Below are 17792 nucleotides of genomic sequence, written 5' to 3'. Positions count from 1 at the left end.
AGTCTAGGATTCCGTCATGCCCTACTTCTGGTGGAGAACACATTGAAATGCTTTTGGATCTGCTTTAAGATAATTTTGGGGGTAATGAGTTTGGAAAAGAGAAAAAAGACAGGGAAACTAAATGAAGGATAATTTCCCCAGAGGTTCACATTCAGTGGAAATAGGATACAGCCCACAACACAACTTTAATGAGCTCCCTAAGTATGATTATTGCACCATCAAGTTTGAAAACCACTGATCTAGCTAGGGTTGTTAGCCTGAGAATATTGCATCATTAAATAAACAAAGAATTAGGAGGGGGCTTATTAGAAACAGAAAGAGCAGAGAGAAGGAAAAAAAATTTAAGGTGTCAGGTGTGACAGGTGTTTTCATTCTGGAGTTCAGAGGTTAGGAATGAAGATACTGATCTGGGAGCTCTTGGCACAGCAGCAACAGCTGAAATCACAGCAGCAACAAATGAAATAAGCCTGAGAAGAAACAGTGCAAGGACAAAACTCTGGGAATCTGAAGGTCAAGGAATAGGAAAGAGATGCAAGGTCTTCCAAAAAGCAGAAATCTGCTGGCATCCAAGAGACATGATCATCCTCTATACAGTACCAAACTTAAACACACATCTTAACATCCACATCCACTGCAAACTCCTTGAAGGTAGAATGATAATAACAGCTAACACAAATATATAATTATATATTCTTTGAGCTATTTCAAATCCTGAAAGATGATGCTGTGAAAGTGCCGCACTCAATATGCCAGCAAATTGGGAAAACTCAGCAGTGGCCACAGGACTGGAAAAGGTCCGTTTTCATTCCAATCCCAAAGAAAGGCAATGCCAAAGAATGCTCAAACTACTGCACAATTGCACTCCTCTCACACGCTAGGAAAGTAATGCTCAAAATTCTCCAAGCCAGGCTTCAGCAATACGTGAACTGTGAACTTCCAGATGTTCAAGCTGGTTTTAGAAAAGGCAGAGGAACCAGAGATCAAATTGCCAACATCCGTTGGATCACTGAAAAAGCAAGAGAGTTCCAGAAAAACATCTATTTCTGCTTTATTGACTATGCCAAAGCCTTTGACTGTGTGGATCACAATAAACTGTGGAAAATTCTTCAAGAGATGGGAATACCAGACCACCTGATCTGCCTCTTGAGAAACCTATATGCAGGTCAGGAAGCAACAGTTAGAACTGGACATGGAACAACAGACTGGTTCCAAATAGGAAAAGGAGTACGTCAAGGCTGTATATTGTCACCCTGCTTATTTAACTTATACGCAGAGTACATCATGAGAAACGCTGGGCTGGAAGAAACACAAGCTGGAATCAAGATTGCCGGGAGAAATATCAATAACCTCAGATATGCAGATGATACCACCCTTATGGCAGAAAGTGAAGAGGAACTAAAAAGCCTGTTGATGAAAGTGAAAGAGGAGAGTTAAAAAGTTGGCTTAAAGCTCACCATTCAGAAAACGAAGATCATGGCATCCGGTCCCATCACTTCATGGGAAAGAGATGGGGAAACAGTGGAAACAGTGTCAGATTTTATTTTTTTGGGCTCCAAAATCACTGCAGATGGTGACTGCAGCCATGAAATTAAAAGACGCTTACTCCTTGGAAGGAAAGTTATGACCAACCTAGACAGCATATTGAAAAGCAGAGACATTACTTTGCCAACAAAGGTCCGTCTAGTCAAGGCTATGGTTTTTCCTGTGGTCATGTATGGATGTGAGAGTTGAACTGTGAAGAAAGCTGAGCGCCGAAGAATTGATGCTTTTGAACTGTGGTGTTGGAGAAGACTCTTGAGAGTCTCTTGGACTGCAAGGAGATCCAACATCCTAAAGGAGATCAGTCCTGGGTGTTCATTGGAAGGAATGATGCTGAAGCTGAAACTCCCGTACTTTGGCCATCTCATGCGAAGAGTTGACTCATTGGAAAAGACTCTGATGCTGGGAGGGATTGGGAGCAGGAAGAGAAGGGGACAACAGAGGATGAGATGGCTGGATGGCATCACTGACTCGATGGACATGAGTTTGAATGAACTCCGGGATTGGTGATGGACAGGGAGGCCTGGCGTGCTGCAATTCATGGGGTCACAAAGAGTCAGACACGACTGAGCAACTGAACTGAACTGAACTGAATACATAATATATTGCCTGTGAATTCAAACAATTTGAATAGTAAATATTTGCTGAAAGGGGAAAGCAAAATGCTAAAACTGAAAAATTAGAAGAAAAAATAACACATTTATCAGTATCTGGGCACAATGAGGTAAAATAGTTTTTTTGTTTTCAAGGACTTTCGTCAAACCTTAATAAATAATATCTTCCTTACCTTGTCACAGCAATTGCATCTTCCAGAAAAAACTGATCAACAGGAAATGTACGACCTAGAAAAACAAGAAGACAGAACAAGTAAGTCTCAGACTACCTGTTCAACTATCTTGAAATTATTTGTATATGTAAAATTTTCTTAAAATGAAGCTTGGCACAATAAGGTGCTATTTGCTCTGTGGTCTTAAAAGTATCCAAAAAACGCTTTTGATGATAAAAATTGGAAGGAGTAGATTCCCATTAATAAATAAAACACGTGTATAGTTGGAGAAATGATCATTTGTTAATAAGACGTTTACCTCTTTTAAAAAATCTGTTATACCCTTTCACCCTCTACCTCCTTTCTCACAGGGGACCTTGTAACAGTCAAAAATTGTATTCTAGATCAAGAATATAATTTCATCTTTAAGTCTACTGTTGATATCCTCTATAACTAGAATAAGTAGTAGTATTATCAGTATTTCCAAACTGTTCCTTTAGCAAGCCACTGCAGAAGGATAAGCCAAAAGCCCAAGGTGATAAATCAATCCCACAATGAGACTGAAAGCACCAAAAGAAGACACAGACTACCCAATTTCACTTACTCCCAGAGGGGGTCAATATCCAGAAATTTAGCAGAATTCATCAATGAACAAATATGCTATACATAGATACAACTTTCCTCTTTATGACAGATTACCATTATAAATTCACATTTTGATATTAAACACAACAGAATGCTAGAAATCCAACTACCTAGACTTTTTTTAAAGCACATATAAATTAAAATCTCCCAGCAAATGAATATAACATTACCTCTTTATTAATTTCATTATATGGTTATGATTTTGTTATAAACAAATCATTCTTCTCTAGAAGGAGGTATAAATACTTATTCATTTATATCTCAAATGAACTTTAAAATAATTGCATTTGCTTATTAGGACAATACTTATTTAATGATGCATTTTAATCACCTGGTATAGTGATAACTGGGCAGGAATTAAAATATTCTGAAAAGAGCTCAGCGTTTAAGGTTGCACTCATCAGAATAACTTGAAGAGTTGGTCTCTGCAACACAATGTCTTTCAAAACTAGTAGTAAGAAGTCACTAGAGGAAATAAAAGAAACACCTGAGGATCAAACAAATTTAACATATGAAAATTAATAAACTTTGACATATTTCAAGTAAGTATAATACCTATGTGAAAAAAACTTACAACACTCTGAGAAAGATGTATCGTGTTTCTAGATGTAAAGACTTAATGCTATCAATTTCCCATCAAATAAACTAAAATATGTGTAGTACCAATCAAAATACCAACAGGATTTATCATTACATTTGATAATTCTACCTCTTGATATCTATACGTACATAAAGAGGCATACACAATGATTTTCATTATAGCATAGTTTATAATAGTAAATCAATGGAAACTACTGAAATGTCTATCAATCAAAAAATGGTTAATTAAGACAGTATCATCCATTCTAAGGAAAAACATGAGGCAGATAAAAAGAATGGAGTGGAACTCTAGCTACAGACATGAAAACATCTCTAAGCCATACTGTTAGTGGAAAAAGAACCCACGCTGTAGAACGCTATGTACCACAGAACAGCAATGGCCTAACTGGTTTCCCCGGCCCTTGACCCCTTGAAATCTATTCTCAACATGGCAGACCAATAATTCTGTTCAAATGTAAACCTGACTGTTCCACTCTTCTGCTCAACATCCTTCAAATGACTTACCAAAGTTCTTACTAATGAGGCCCCAGAATCTGCAGCCCCACTACTCATTTCCTGTCACTCTTCCTCTTGTTCACTTGGCTTCAGCCACAACGTTCTCCCTGATGTCTTTGAGACATGGACCTCTGGTCCCCTGCATGTGTTATTAATGTGCCTAGAAAGGGCTTCTCCCAGATACTCACAGAGGTAAGCTCACTCAGTCACTTTCTTCAAATCTTGACTCAAAATGTGCCTTTTCAGCGAGGCCTTCCCTGGCCACCATGTTTAAAATTGCAAATGCTCTCATCCCTTGCATTTCATATTACCCTTTCTCTTCTTAGCACTTAACAAACATACCTTATATTTTACTTCTTTATCTTGCTCAATGTTGGGCTCTCTCACTAGAATGCAAGCTCTATGAGGACAGGGATTTTGGTTATTTTGTTCTATAAGATACTACTTTAGTACCTAGACCAATGCCTGGGACATAGCAGGTGCTCAATAAATGCTTGTTGATTTACTAAATGAATATATAATTAGTCAAAGAAAAAAAGGTCATGAAACAAAAGTACCTATTTCTCACAAAGCAAGCATATATGTTAATATTTATTACCAATTTGACTGTTGCCGTTATCTCTGGGGGGGATCAGGAATGGTTTGAGACTGTTACAGGGGACTTTGGCTTTATCTACATTGTTTCCATTTTTCATAAGAGTATATTCTTATACTACTTAGTTTTCTTTAATGAGCTAATTTAATTACATTTATGATTTTTCTGTTTCTATTTTAGGGAATAGGAAAATAATATAACAATAGGCAAGTGGTTAGGTATTCATTCAGTTGGCCAAAAACTTAATTTGGGTTTTTGGCCAACCCAATAATTTATGATATACCCATACATTAGAATTTCCTCATGCAATTATTAATAATAATTTCAAAGACAGTTCATGCTATTAAATATTAGATCAAAAACAGCACACACTATATAATCCCAATAGTGTTTATGGACACACATCTCTTTCCTAACTCCCACTATACTCCCAGAAGAAAACAGAACAAATTCTAACATGTAATTAGCCATTCTATAAGGGAAGATTTTCTTGACATTGCCTAAATGTGTTAAAATAATGTCTCTCCGATCAAAAAATTTATTAAAAATTTTAAATATAATTTTTCTCTATTCAACCTTTTATTTCTTAACTGATCTTAGTTCCTAGAATTTGCTATTTTCTGCCTTTTTCAGTCACTTATTCCCTACTTTTTGTTATAATTCCCCTACTTTTTCTTATAATTTCAACAGTCCATTCCCATAGATTGGTATTTGTAAATTCTCAAATCTCCCTTCTCCAGTGTGTTATTTATCTTTATTCAGAAACTGCTAATATTCTATATGTCACTGTGTGTGCTAAGTCACTTCAACTGTGTCCAACTCTTTGCAACCCTAAGAGCTGTAGCCCCGCCAGGCTCCCTGGTCCATGGGATTCTCCAGGCAAGAATACTGGAGTGGGCTGCCATGCCCTCCTCCAGGGGGTCTTCCTGACCAGGGACTGAACCCCGACTCCTGCACTGCAGGCAGATTCTCTACTGCTGAGCCACTAGGGAAGCCCCTGTATGTCACTAAGTTTTTATAAGGATCTTTTTCTGAGAACACGATTGCAGCCAGGAACCAGACCCAGTGCTACCCTCCAGTTTCTTTGAGTTTGTGGAAGCATAAATGTTATAAAACCCAGAGCTATTTTTTATGTTCAAAATAACTTCCCCTAAAATTTAAAAATTTATTTTCAGAATACAATCATTTAAATATTATTCTTTTGGTAGAATGCTTTGATTTCTTCTTCAGAGTTGTTCAGTGATTCTTAGTTCTTTTTTCAAATGTTCATTTTACCATTTAGTGGCAAACTGACACTATTTACCATTTACTCTCCCCACTGTTCCTCGAGTCTCTACAAAAAGATGATTTGCCCGTCAGACGCAGATTTTCAGTGCTTTCTACCCAGCTACGTAAAATTTATTCCTGTTTTGTTATAGGAATTCTTTTTATTTATTATTCTTAAAACAATGTTTTGGCTACACCATGCGGCTTGCAGGATCTCAGTGCCTCGTGTGTGTGCATGTGTGTGTTCAGTCGTGTCTGACTCTGTGACCCCCGTGGACTGCGTGTATGTCTGTGTTCAGTCGTGTCTGACTCTGTGACCCCCGTGGACTGCGTGTATGTGTGTGTTCAGTCGTGTCTGACTCTGTGACCTCCGTGGACTGCTGACCAGGGATCAAAACTGGGGACCCAGCAGTGAAAGTGCTGAGTACTGACCACTGCATCACCAGGGAATTCCCTGATCTATTCTTTTTATATAAAAATCCTTTTCTTTAGTTCTAAATTTCTTTATATTTCCTATTTATAACTAATCAGTGTTATTTAGTTTTTCTAACAGTCTTCTGGTTTTTTGTCTTCCCTGTTCAGTTCCTGAAAACTATTTCTCAGCAGTAGCTGGGACCTCTTTTCACATGTGTTTCTTTCTCCTTTTTAGTTTTACTATGATCTATTCTGGCTTCTCTGTCAACCCTTCAACTTAACTTAGATTTTTCTTCTTCTCAAGATACTTATAATAGTACAGTCCTTTTGGCAAAAGCCTCATTACTTTCACAGGATCATCTCTTTTTACCACTACTTTACTGCTTTAGAGCATGATCCACGTGACAAGATTGCCAGGAGAAATATCACCCTCAGACATGGCGATGATACCACTCAAATGACAGAAAGTGAAGAGGAGCTGAAGAGCCTCTTCAGCTCAGTTCAGTTGCTCAGTTGTGTCCGACCCTTTGCAATCCCATGGACTGTAGCACGCCAGGCCTCCCTGTCCATCACCAATCCCAGAGCTTGCTCAAACTCATTTCCATCAAGTTGGTGATGCCATCCAACCCTCTCATCCTCTGTCGTCCCCTTCTCCTCCTGCCTTCAATCTTTCCTAGCACAGGGTCTTTTCCAGTGAGTCAGTTCTTCGCATCAGGTGGCCAAAGTTTTGGAGTTTCAGCTTCACCATCAGTCCTTCCAATGAATATTCAGGACTGATTTCCTTTAGGATGGACTGGTTGGATCTCCTTGCAGTACCAGGGACTCTTAAGAGTCTTCCCCAACACTACAGTTCAAAAGCATCAATTCTTTGGAGCTCAGCTTTTCTTATGGCCCAACTCTCACATCCATACATGACTACTGGAAAAACCATAGCTTTGACTAGATGGACCTCTGTTGGTAAAGTAATGTCTCTGCTTTTTAATATGCTGTTTAGGTTTGTCATAGCTTTTCTTCCAAGGAGCAAGCATCTCTTAATTTCATGGCTGCAGTCAGCATCTGCAGTGATGTTGGAGCCCCCAAAAATAAAGTCTCTCACTGTCTCCCCATCTATTTGCCATGAAGTGATGGGACCAGGTGCCATGATCTTAGTTTTCTCAATGTTGAGTTTTAAGCCAACTTTTTCACTCTTTATCAAGAGGCTCTTTAGTTCTTTGCTTTCTGCCATAAAGGTGGTGTCACCTGCGTATCTGTTATTGAAATTTCTCCCAGCAATCTTGATTCCAGCTTGTGCTTAATCCAGCCCAGCGTTTTTCATGATGCGTTTCTGCATAAAAGTTAAATAAGCAGGGTGACAATATACAGCCTTGACATACTCCTTTCCCAATTTGGAACCAGTCTGATGTTCCATGTCTAGTTCTAATTGTTGCTTCTTGACCTGCATAGAGATTTCTCAGGAGGCAGGTAAGGTGGTCTGGTATGCCCATCTCTTGAAGAATTTTCCACAGTTTGTTGTGATCCACACAAAGGGTTTGGCATAGTCAATAAAGCAGATGTTTTTCTGGGATCCTCTTGCTTTTTCAGTGACCCAATGGATGTTGGCAATTTGATCTCTGGTTTTTCTGCCTTTTCTAAATCCAGCGTGAACATCTAGAAGTTGATGGTTCACGTATTGTTGAAGCCTGGCTTGGAGAATTTTGAGCATTACTTTACTAGTGTGTGAGATGAGTGCAATTGTGTGGTACTTTGAACATTCTTTGGCATTGCCTTTCTTAGGGATTGGAATGAAAACAGACCTTTTCCAGTCCTGTGGCCACTGCTGAGTTTTCCAAATTTGCTGGCATATTGAGTGCAGCACTTTCACAGCATCATCTTTTAGGATTTGAAATAGCTCAACTGGAATTCCATCACCACCTAGCTTTGTTCATAGTGACGCTTCCTAAGGTCCAGTTGACGTCACATTCCAGGATGTCTGGCTCTAGGTGTGTGATCACACCATCATGGTTAGCTGGGTCATGAAGATCTTTTTTTGTATAGTTCTGTGTATTCTTGCCACCTTTTCTTAATATCTTCTGCTTCTGTTAGGTTCATACCATTTCTGTCCTTTATTGAGCCCATCTTTGCATGAAATGTTCCCTTGGTATCTCTAATTTTCTTGAAGAGATCTCTAGTCTTTCCCATTCATTGTTTTCCTCTATTTCTTTGCACTGATCACTGAGGAAGTCTTTCCTATCTCTCCTCGCTATTTTTTGGCACTCTGCACTCAAATGGGTATATCTTTCCTTTCCCCCTTTGCCTTTCACTTCTCTTCTTTTCTCAGCTATTTGTAAGGCCTCCTCAGACAACCATTTTACCTTTTTGCATTTGTTTTTCTTGGGGATGGCCTTGATCACTGCCTCCTGTACAATGTCAAGAACCTCCATGCATAGTTCTTCAGGCATTCTATCAGGTCTAATCCCTTGAATCTATTTGCCACTTCCAGTATAATTGTAAAGGATTTGATTTAGGTCATACATGAATGGTCTTGTGGTTTTCCCTACTTACTTCAATTTAAGTCTGAATAAGGTTGAAAGAAGAGAATAAAAAAGCTGGCTTAAAACTCAACATTCAAAAAACTAAGATCACGGCATCTGGTTGCATCACTTCATGGAAAATAGATGGGGAAAATTGGAAGCAGTGACAGATTTCCTCTTCTTGGGCTCTAAAATCACTGCAGATGGTGACTGCAACCATGAAATTAAAAGACGCCTGCTCCTTGGAAGAAAAGCTATGACAAACCTAGACAGCATGTAAAAAAACAAAGACATCACTTTGCCAACAAAGGTCCATATAGTTTTGGTTTTTCCAGAAGTCATGTAAGGATTTGACCATTGGACCATAAAAAAGGCTGAGCATTGAAGAATTGATGCCTTTGAATTGTGGTGCTGGAGAAGATTCTTGAGAGTCCCTTGGACTGCAAGGAGATCAAAGCAGTCAATCCTAAAGGAAATCAACCCTGAAAATTCATTGGAAGGACTGATTCTGAAGCTGAAATTCCAATACTTTGGCCACCTGATGAGAACAGCTGACTCACTGGAAAAGACCCTGATGCTGGGAAAGATTGAAGGCAAAAGAAAAGGGTGGCGGAGGATGAGATGGCTGGAGAGCATCATTGACTCAATGGACAAGAATCTAAGCAAACTCCAGGAGACACTGAGGGACAGGGGAGCCTGGCATGCTGCAGTCCATGGGGTCGCGGTGAGTCGGACACAAGTTAACAACCGAAAAACAACAACTACATGACAAACTATGATTGCCATCTATTGAATGGTCCTTCCTTTAAAAATATTGAGAATTTTTGTTTTATATTTCAAGCCTTTAATGACTTAATTCCATTAAAGTAAAATCCAAATGCTTTATTATTCACAGTGCATAGTTTCCTGCTTTTTTTAGCTGTCACCTTTCCTCTCATTTCACTACTGAAATGCTTTCAGCTTCACTGGCTTTCTCCCAGTTTTTAAACTCATGAAGCCCTTTACTACTGCAGAGTCTTTGCAAATGCCTGTCTTGCCCTCTTATGTCTCATGAGACTCCTTTCCATACTTCTGTTTTTAATTTAAATGTAATTGCTTCAGAGATATAATCTCTACTATCTCAAGGCTCTCTCCCCCTAAACACAGCTTCCTGTTTATTCCTTTATGGTACTTATTCCAATTTGTAGTTATTTACCTGCCCATTATTTGTTTTTCCTAGCAGACCATAAGAGATGAAGGGGAACCATGAGTTTGTTCACTATAGTATCCCCAGCAATTAATACGCCACCTGGCAGTTAATACAGGCTGAATAAATATGTGAATGAATATCAGAACTGAATGGGCTTCCCAGGTGGTGCTAGTGGTAAAGAATCTGGCTGCCGATGCAGGAGATGCAAGAGACATGGGTTCGATCCCTGGGTTGGGAAGTTCCCCTTGGAAAAGGGCATGGTAACCCACTCCAGTATTCTTGCCTGGAGAATTCCATGGACAGAGGAGACTGCCAGGCTACAGTGCATGGGGTTGCAAAGGGTCGGAAATGACTGAAGCAACTTAGCACTTAGCACATCAGGACTGAATGACTGACCAAATGAATAAAGAAGGAAGCACATACTGACTAATCCATCAGCTGCGACATACATTACACACGACACTCCTGCTAAGCACAGTGCCCAGCTCAGCAAGGTACCTCTTACTAGATGATGTCCATCTAACAGGATGACTCTTCCAGTGATAAACATGTGCTGCCTAGCATTTTCTGTGTTAGACCCTGAAGACCAGGAAAGCAGTTCCTCTTCTTTAACTTAGGCCTTTTCTATGGTAACCACCATTACTAGCCCTAAGGAACTGAACTGGAAGCAGAACAAAATTCTTTCAGCCTTGTCTCCATTCTATGTATGTGGGTGCTCATTTGGAAAATCTTTGTTTTACCTTTCTTCTGTCCTCTCATGAACTTCATCAACAATGATATGGGTGACTCCCTGCAGAGCTGTGTCTCCCTCCAGCCTTCTTAACAGCACTCCCGTGGTGCAGTATAACAACCTGGTGGCTGAGGACTTACACGTAAAAGGGCACAAAAACGTTAATGAAATTTTTGAGAAAAGGAAACACTCTCCCGGCAAAGCCATTTTTAATAGGTATAAAGAATATTGAACACACCAGCAGTTCCATTTAATATGAACCAAGAGACTAAATGCATAGTTTCTTGCTGGCAATAACAATAAAAGCCTTCCCACTTCAGATGAAAATTTTAGGACTCATAGAAAGCATTTAAAAATTATTATAAAACATAAAGATAACAGTGAATGATGAAACAAATTCTGAATTTATTCATTCTATATTTGATTAAATGGATTAAGCCCCAGTCTTAGGAGTAAAGCAGCACTTACTAGATCACTTCTGCCAACAAAGACAAGACGGTCTTTATAGAGGAAATTAAGTATAGCCCAATAACAGTTTAAACCAAAATATGTCTAAAAGGACTTCAGCCCTGTTGAAGTATATATATCATCTTGCCCGTGAATATCCAGACACCAATGGCTCTTTGTACTTTAAAAATTTGAACTTCTGTCATCAGGAAATAAGAAGAGCATACAAACCTTGACACTTTCTAACCGGATCTGGTATCCCACGGTCAGACCCACTCTTTCTGCCCTTTCTTTAGCAACGCGCTCAGCAACAGAGATGGCAGAGATTCGTCGGGGTTGGGTACAGATGATGTTAGCCACCTTCTCAGGGGGTCCATTCAGAGAATCATCCAGAATAAACTGTGGAATCTGTGTGGTTTTCCCACATCTGTATGTCAACAAGATGTAGGACAAGTAAGTCCTAAAATGAGGGTTTTCAAGTGCTACTTAACTGAAGAAGCAATCATACGCAATGAGGAAAGTTAAGAAAGCTAATTAGAATAAAAATTCAGCTTCATTTATCTTTCAAACCTACCTACTGACTTATTACCTACAGCTGATAACTCCTAGGAATTTGCACTGAGAATAACAAAGCAATCAAATAACAGTTTATTATTATTTGTAAAACTGGGACTATTGACTAAACAGTAGCTTAAGGTCTATAAATGCCTCCAGGAATGTGAACTCTACATATGAATCCCAGAGAAACAGGAGTATTATCTTATGATTATTAAAATACTTTGTTTTTCCCTGTTGGTGTGGCACTGCTTGACTATAAATAGACTGAAGTTAAAAAGACAAGAAACTGGGAGATACAAAGTTACTACTATATCTGTGAGTCTGGGCACAAATTAAATCGAAAACCCTTCAACACAGAAAGGGCAACCCACTCCAGTATTCTCCCCTGGAGAATCCCATGGACAGAGGAGCCCGGCAGGTTATAGTCCATGGGGTCGCAAGAGTCGGACACGACTTAATGACTAAACCACCAAATACAGAATTAAATTAAGCCTGCAGCTTGTCCCTGATAAATAGGTTTGGATAACACATGGAGAGTGTGAAAAAGAAACAGTAAGATACCCTAAGCTGTTCTTAAACAAAAGCTTTAAGGAATTCAGAATAAATTTAGATGAAGAGTTTCAAGCTAAATGGTTTGGAATTATTCTTCACATTTTTAAATAGGCCTTGTCAAAAGCCTTCCGCTAGGCATTTTGCCTTAAACTGACTCAAGGCAGCGGTGTACAAGGTCTATCAATTCCCAAATTTCTGAGTTTTGTTTGTTTTGAATTGGTTACAGTTGCCACCATGTTTGCCCCTGTGAGATATTATTTAATATTTGACAGGAAAAAGCACAAGTAACACCAGCTACTGTTTTTTCCTTTTTAAAAGAAGAACGAGTGGTGGTAGCCAGGGCACACACCATATTCACAGACGAAAGCTGCATTACAAACAGATTACATTCTTACCCAGTCATACCACTTACAACAAGCACCTGGTGCTTGCTCAATAATTTGAGAATGTTTTCTCTTTCTTCCCAAGCAGGGAGCGACTGTCTTTCTTGTAGAACTGACTGGAACTGTCTGGAGGCCTAATAAAACAAAAATAAGACATCAGTTTGGTTGCTCTGAATAACCTTTCACGAAGCTCTGAACATGGAATCCCGAAGTTAGACATACCTTTTCTGTCCTTTCTTCATCAGTTTGCTTAGGGATAGAAAGTGAGGATTTGTTGGGGGTGGGATGCTGGTCAGAAGACTGTTCAGAGAATCTGCCAGAATAAGCTGTGGAATCTGTGTGGCTTTCCTACGTCTGAATAAACTGAAGGATCTTAGGAAAAACCCCTCTTGCCTAGCACCTATCCAGCTCTTTCTGTAACAATCTCTATACCAGCACTATTCAACAGAACTTTCTGTGCTGGTGGTAATATTTGCATTGTCCAATATAGCAAAATGTGGCTACATGTGGCTATTGAGCATTTAAATAACATCAAGGAACTGAAATTTTTATTATACTTAATTTTAGTTAAACTTTAAATAGCTACACATGGCTAGAGGCTACCATATAGAACAGTGCAGCTCTACACAGCATCAGATTTTTATCCAAATCACCAACAGTTAAGAGCTCTCACTAAAGGGTTTTCAGTCAATCACCACATCTATATAACTCCCTTTGACATCTAATGGCCAATGCTATAAATGTTGTACTATAGGTCAAAACCGTGGATGTATTTTTGACTAATGTAAGGGATTTATATTAACATATACATTATCTATATATAATTTAATCATATAAATTTACCACTGTAAACACACACTCAAACTGAATGTGTAATTTTTAATTTCTACCATCTTATTATTTATGGTATGATTTTTTAATCCGACACTCTATGGGTGTTGCAGCATATATGTACTTGTGTTAATACAGTGTCAAAAATCAGAATCACAGAACTGTAAAGTTGGAAGAGCGCTTAGACAGCATCTAATCCAATCCCCAAACTGATTTAAGTAACTCGTCTTTATCCTACATCCAACTCTACCCTAACAGTTCACTTAATGAATTCTTTTAAAATAATCTTCATGTGAATGAGGTAAAACTATTGTTTTTTTGAGGTAATGAGGTAAAACTATTGAACTTTGGAAACAGAATTAGCGTGAAACCTTGTGTTGCCTCTTAGCAGCTATGTGACCCTGGGTAAATGATTTATCCTGTGAGGCCTTGAAATAGGGTTAAGAGTCCCTCCTTACCCTTTTCTATACTGGTATTTCTAATGTAAGTCACAGAACTAATTTTTCTTTCACTTATCAGATTTCTATCACAGTACCAAAGCCACATGATTCTCAGAATATTTGGTATACACATGTTGCATTTTCATCAGGCATCAGATTTTCCAAAATTAGTTAGAACATGCATCCAAAGTTTGTGGTGGCATGCAGAAACTTTGACCAATCAGAGTAAAAGACTGAAAGTATACTATGGAGAGTAGCCAAAGCTTCCTAATTCCTAATCCCTTCATCCATACATTAGGGAGGCAATACTAGCCATTCTCTTAGAATACCCTACCTGTTTTATTCGGAACTGCTTGCAGATTTTGACATTTTCAGCATGTACTGATTTTGCCTGCCAGTCATATCTTTTGGAAATCTTTTTCTTAAGGTTGACATAGCTTTCATTCTCCACCATAACTGGTGCTGGACCTTCATCCTCATCTGTCTCCTCCTCAGGCTCTGATTCTTTTTCAACTTGAAGGGGATAAAAGGAAACGTTTTCGATATGGAGCCCTTTCTTTAGCAAAGGGGGAAAGTCACTATCTAACAAAGTAACAACAACAATCATAAAATAGAGAAAAAGTTAAAGCTTGAATAAAACAAACTCATTCATTTCCACACTACTACTTCTACTGCTAAAGAATTTAAAATGCATCTTCAAATAAACTTATAATCAAGTATAAATGGCTTTGCTTAAACCAAATTAAGAACAAAGAAAAGAAAATCATGGCATGCCTTGTTAATTAAGGAATTAAATATTTGCAGGTGTCCCTAAATTTCCATGACACAAAATAACCCAAATGACTATCAAATAATTAATCAATAAATAAAATGTGGTATGTCCATATAATGGAATATTATTCAGTAATTAAAAGGAATGAAGTACTGACACATGCTACAACATGGATGAACCTGGACAACATTATGTATGCTAAGTGAAAGACACCAATTACAAAAAGCCACGTATTTACTGTATGATTTCATTTCCACGAAATGTCCAGAAGAGGCAAATCCATAGGGACAGAATGTCGACTCATGGTTGTTAGGGCTTGTGGAAAGGGAGAAATGAGGAGTGACTTGCTAACATGTATGGCGTTTCTTTATGGGGTGATGAAAATGTCCCAGAATTAAACAGTGGTCATGGATGTGCAATTCTGTGATATACTAAAAATCACTGAATTGTACACTTCAAAAGGGTGAATTTCATGGTATGTAAATTATGTATTAATAAAGCTGTTATCCCCCCACCAAAATCCATGACACAAAGTTTGTCATTTCTTGAGGAATATATCAGAGTCCCATGTGCCAGAACTAGCTGCAAGCTGGCAGTAAGTCAAGCGGCAGGTGAATGAACCCAGCCAGCTGTCTAGCATCCACATCTTGGTGGTTTCATTGTTCTTTACCTGTTGATGTCTATCTAGGAACTCTTGGGAAATAATAAAAACTTGTTTCTCTGAATCCTATGGTGAACTTTGAAAGGGGGTAACTTCTGTAAAGCACATCTGGATCTGGAGAAAGCCACAGGCTTGTACAAACATTTCTCTATTTGAGGATTTAGGGATTCATAAAGAGAGCCCTGCCCTGATGAATTCTGGGGGTCTATCATGCTAAAAGCAGGAGAGTATGGACAGTGGTCCAGAAAGACAAGTATCTCTAAAAACTCATTTGAAAGTAATCCTATAGACAGTACCAGAAGTAATCACATGAAACCAAATGGATTAAATGAAGCAGATTTCCTGAAAGGATGCTTTAAGGTTCTTCCAGCCCTTACCTGCTAAAATGAGCTTATATACATCACTATAAACTTTTGACTGATTCAGTGAGCCAGAATACAGTGACAACTTGGCCTTACAATGAAAGTCAGGTCGCAGTTCAGGGGATTCTCATTCTTTTTTGGCCTTAAACTGAGGAGAATGACTTGCCTAAGATCACTGGAGATCCCAGATCAGCCCTCAAAACTTCTGATTTCTTTAATCCATCATTTCAAATGCCCCATTCCACAACACCCTCCACCAGGTCAGTGCCTTACGTACCTTCTGGAATTTGATTCGAAAAAAACGAATTACTTGGAATCACTGGTTTACGACAGACAGGATTATTTAGTCTGGTTCCAGGTGATACTGGCAGAAAGTTCACAGGAGGGACACTGTACTTGTGATGGGTATTTGTTAGTAACTTGGTTATTTCTGATTCTTCCTCTAAGAGGGTTATCAAAGAATATACAACAGGTTCTGAAGTTTCTGCAAATGTCAAGGCTTTGCCATAAAGGAACTCAGAAATATGTAAACGACAAGCCAGAGGTAGATTCTCATTGGTGGAATAAAATGCCACAAGGGGAGCTTGGTAGGGGTATTTGTGGTCTTTAGAAAATCGAATTTCAAGTTCATATAAAAAGGATGCATCTTCATTAGCATTTAGATGAGAATCATCTACATTTCTTTCGACTCTTCCGACAATTTGATTTGGGGGCACTTCATGTTTAAATTTGCACTTTGATCCAAATTTACAATTTCCTTTGAGGTAAAATTTGCAGACTTCAAGTGAAGCCTCCTGTGTATTTTTGGTACTTTCCTTTTGCTTGAATTTGCAGAATTTACTTGTCAAATACTCCAGTTCTAATCCAATGGTCCAGACTCTGTTTTGAATTCTTTCTATAAATTTTTCTCCACAGATTGACTTGAGAGCAAATGCCTCTTCCTGTCGCTGTTCCACACACTCTTCCAAGCTCATGTGTGCAACTGCCTCAGATATCTTCATCCTCTCTCCAAATGTCTCTGAAAAGCACTGGGTGAGCAGGCGTTCCAGTGATGCCCCCATGTCTCCATCGCAAATCCTCAGCGCTGCCTGACAGTGTTCAGTGTGGAAACCATACCTGCCACGTGTGAAACATGACAAAAAAGACTAATATCAAAAAGTAATATCAAACCACAGAGGAGAAATTCATTTAAATACATGTATGTGGGGCTTCCCTGGTGGCTCAGTGGTAAAGAATCCACCTGCCAATGCAGGAGACACGAGTTTGATCCCTGATCCAGTTAGATCCCACATGCTGTGGAGCAACTAAGCCGGTGTGCCACAACTATTGAGTCACAACTATCGAGCCTGTGCTCTAGAGCCCAGGAGCCACAACTACTGAGCCCATGAGCCCTACAGCCCATGCTCCACAACGAGAGAAGCCACTTCAGTGAGAAGCCCATGCACTGCAACTAGAGTAGCTTCCACTTCGCCACAACTAGAGAAAAGCCCACATAGCAATGAAGACCCAGTGCAGCCAAAAATAAATAAATAGATAAAACCATTAAAAAAACCCCAGAAAACCATACATGTGATGATATAAGTATAGAGAGGCACGGTCTGTATTCCGAAGAAGTCTCCCTGATAATACTAACTCCCCCTTCATCTACCTATCCTAAGAGAGAGGACACTGATACTATCAAGTACTGCTATGACCCACACCACAGGGAAGTATTACTACCAGAACCCACACCACAGGGAAGTATTACTGCTATGACCCACACCACAGGGAAGTATTACTACCAGAACCCACACCACAGGGAAGTATTACTGTTAGAGCCCACACCACAGGGAAGTATTACTGCCAGAGCCCACACCACAGGGAAGTATTACTGCCAGAGCCCACACCACAGGGAAGTATTACTGCCAGAACCCACACTACAGAGAAGTATTACTGCCACAACCCACACCACAGGGAAGTTATTACTGCCAGAGCCCACACCACAGGGAGGTATTGCTGCTAGAACCCACACTACAGAGAAGTATTACTGCCACAACC

General features: G+C 39.2%; 1 protein-coding gene across 5 annotated transcripts in view; it reads right to left on the bottom strand.

Annotated features, from left to right (window-relative positions):
- DHX57 (DExH-box helicase 57) overlaps positions 1–17792 on the bottom strand; it is a 59934-nt gene that overhangs the window by 28032 nt on the left and 14110 nt on the right. For all 5 annotated transcript variants that reach the window (XM_070379704.1, XM_005893764.3, XM_070379703.1 and 2 more), the window contains 7 exons: positions 16033–16871; positions 14295–14473; positions 12702–12823; positions 11428–11623; positions 10760–10884; positions 3282–3415; positions 2327–2381 (listed from right to left, as the gene is read on the bottom strand). In XM_070379704.1, the coding sequence (XP_070235805.1) occupies positions 2327–2381; positions 3282–3415; positions 10760–10884; positions 11428–11623; positions 12702–12823; positions 14295–14473; positions 16033–16871 (1650 nt within the window). The remainder of the gene's footprint in view (positions 1–2326; positions 2382–3281; positions 3416–10759; positions 10885–11427; positions 11624–12701; positions 12824–14294; positions 14474–16032; positions 16872–17792) is intronic.

Source organism: Bos mutus, chromosome 11 (genome assembly GCF_027580195.1).
Source record: "Bos mutus isolate GX-2022 chromosome 11, NWIPB_WYAK_1.1, whole genome shotgun sequence".
Lineage (NCBI taxonomy): Eukaryota > Metazoa > Chordata > Mammalia > Artiodactyla > Bovidae > Bos > Bos mutus.
Note: the sequence above shows the minus strand (reverse complement) of the source record. Positions and strands in the feature narration are given on the sequence as shown.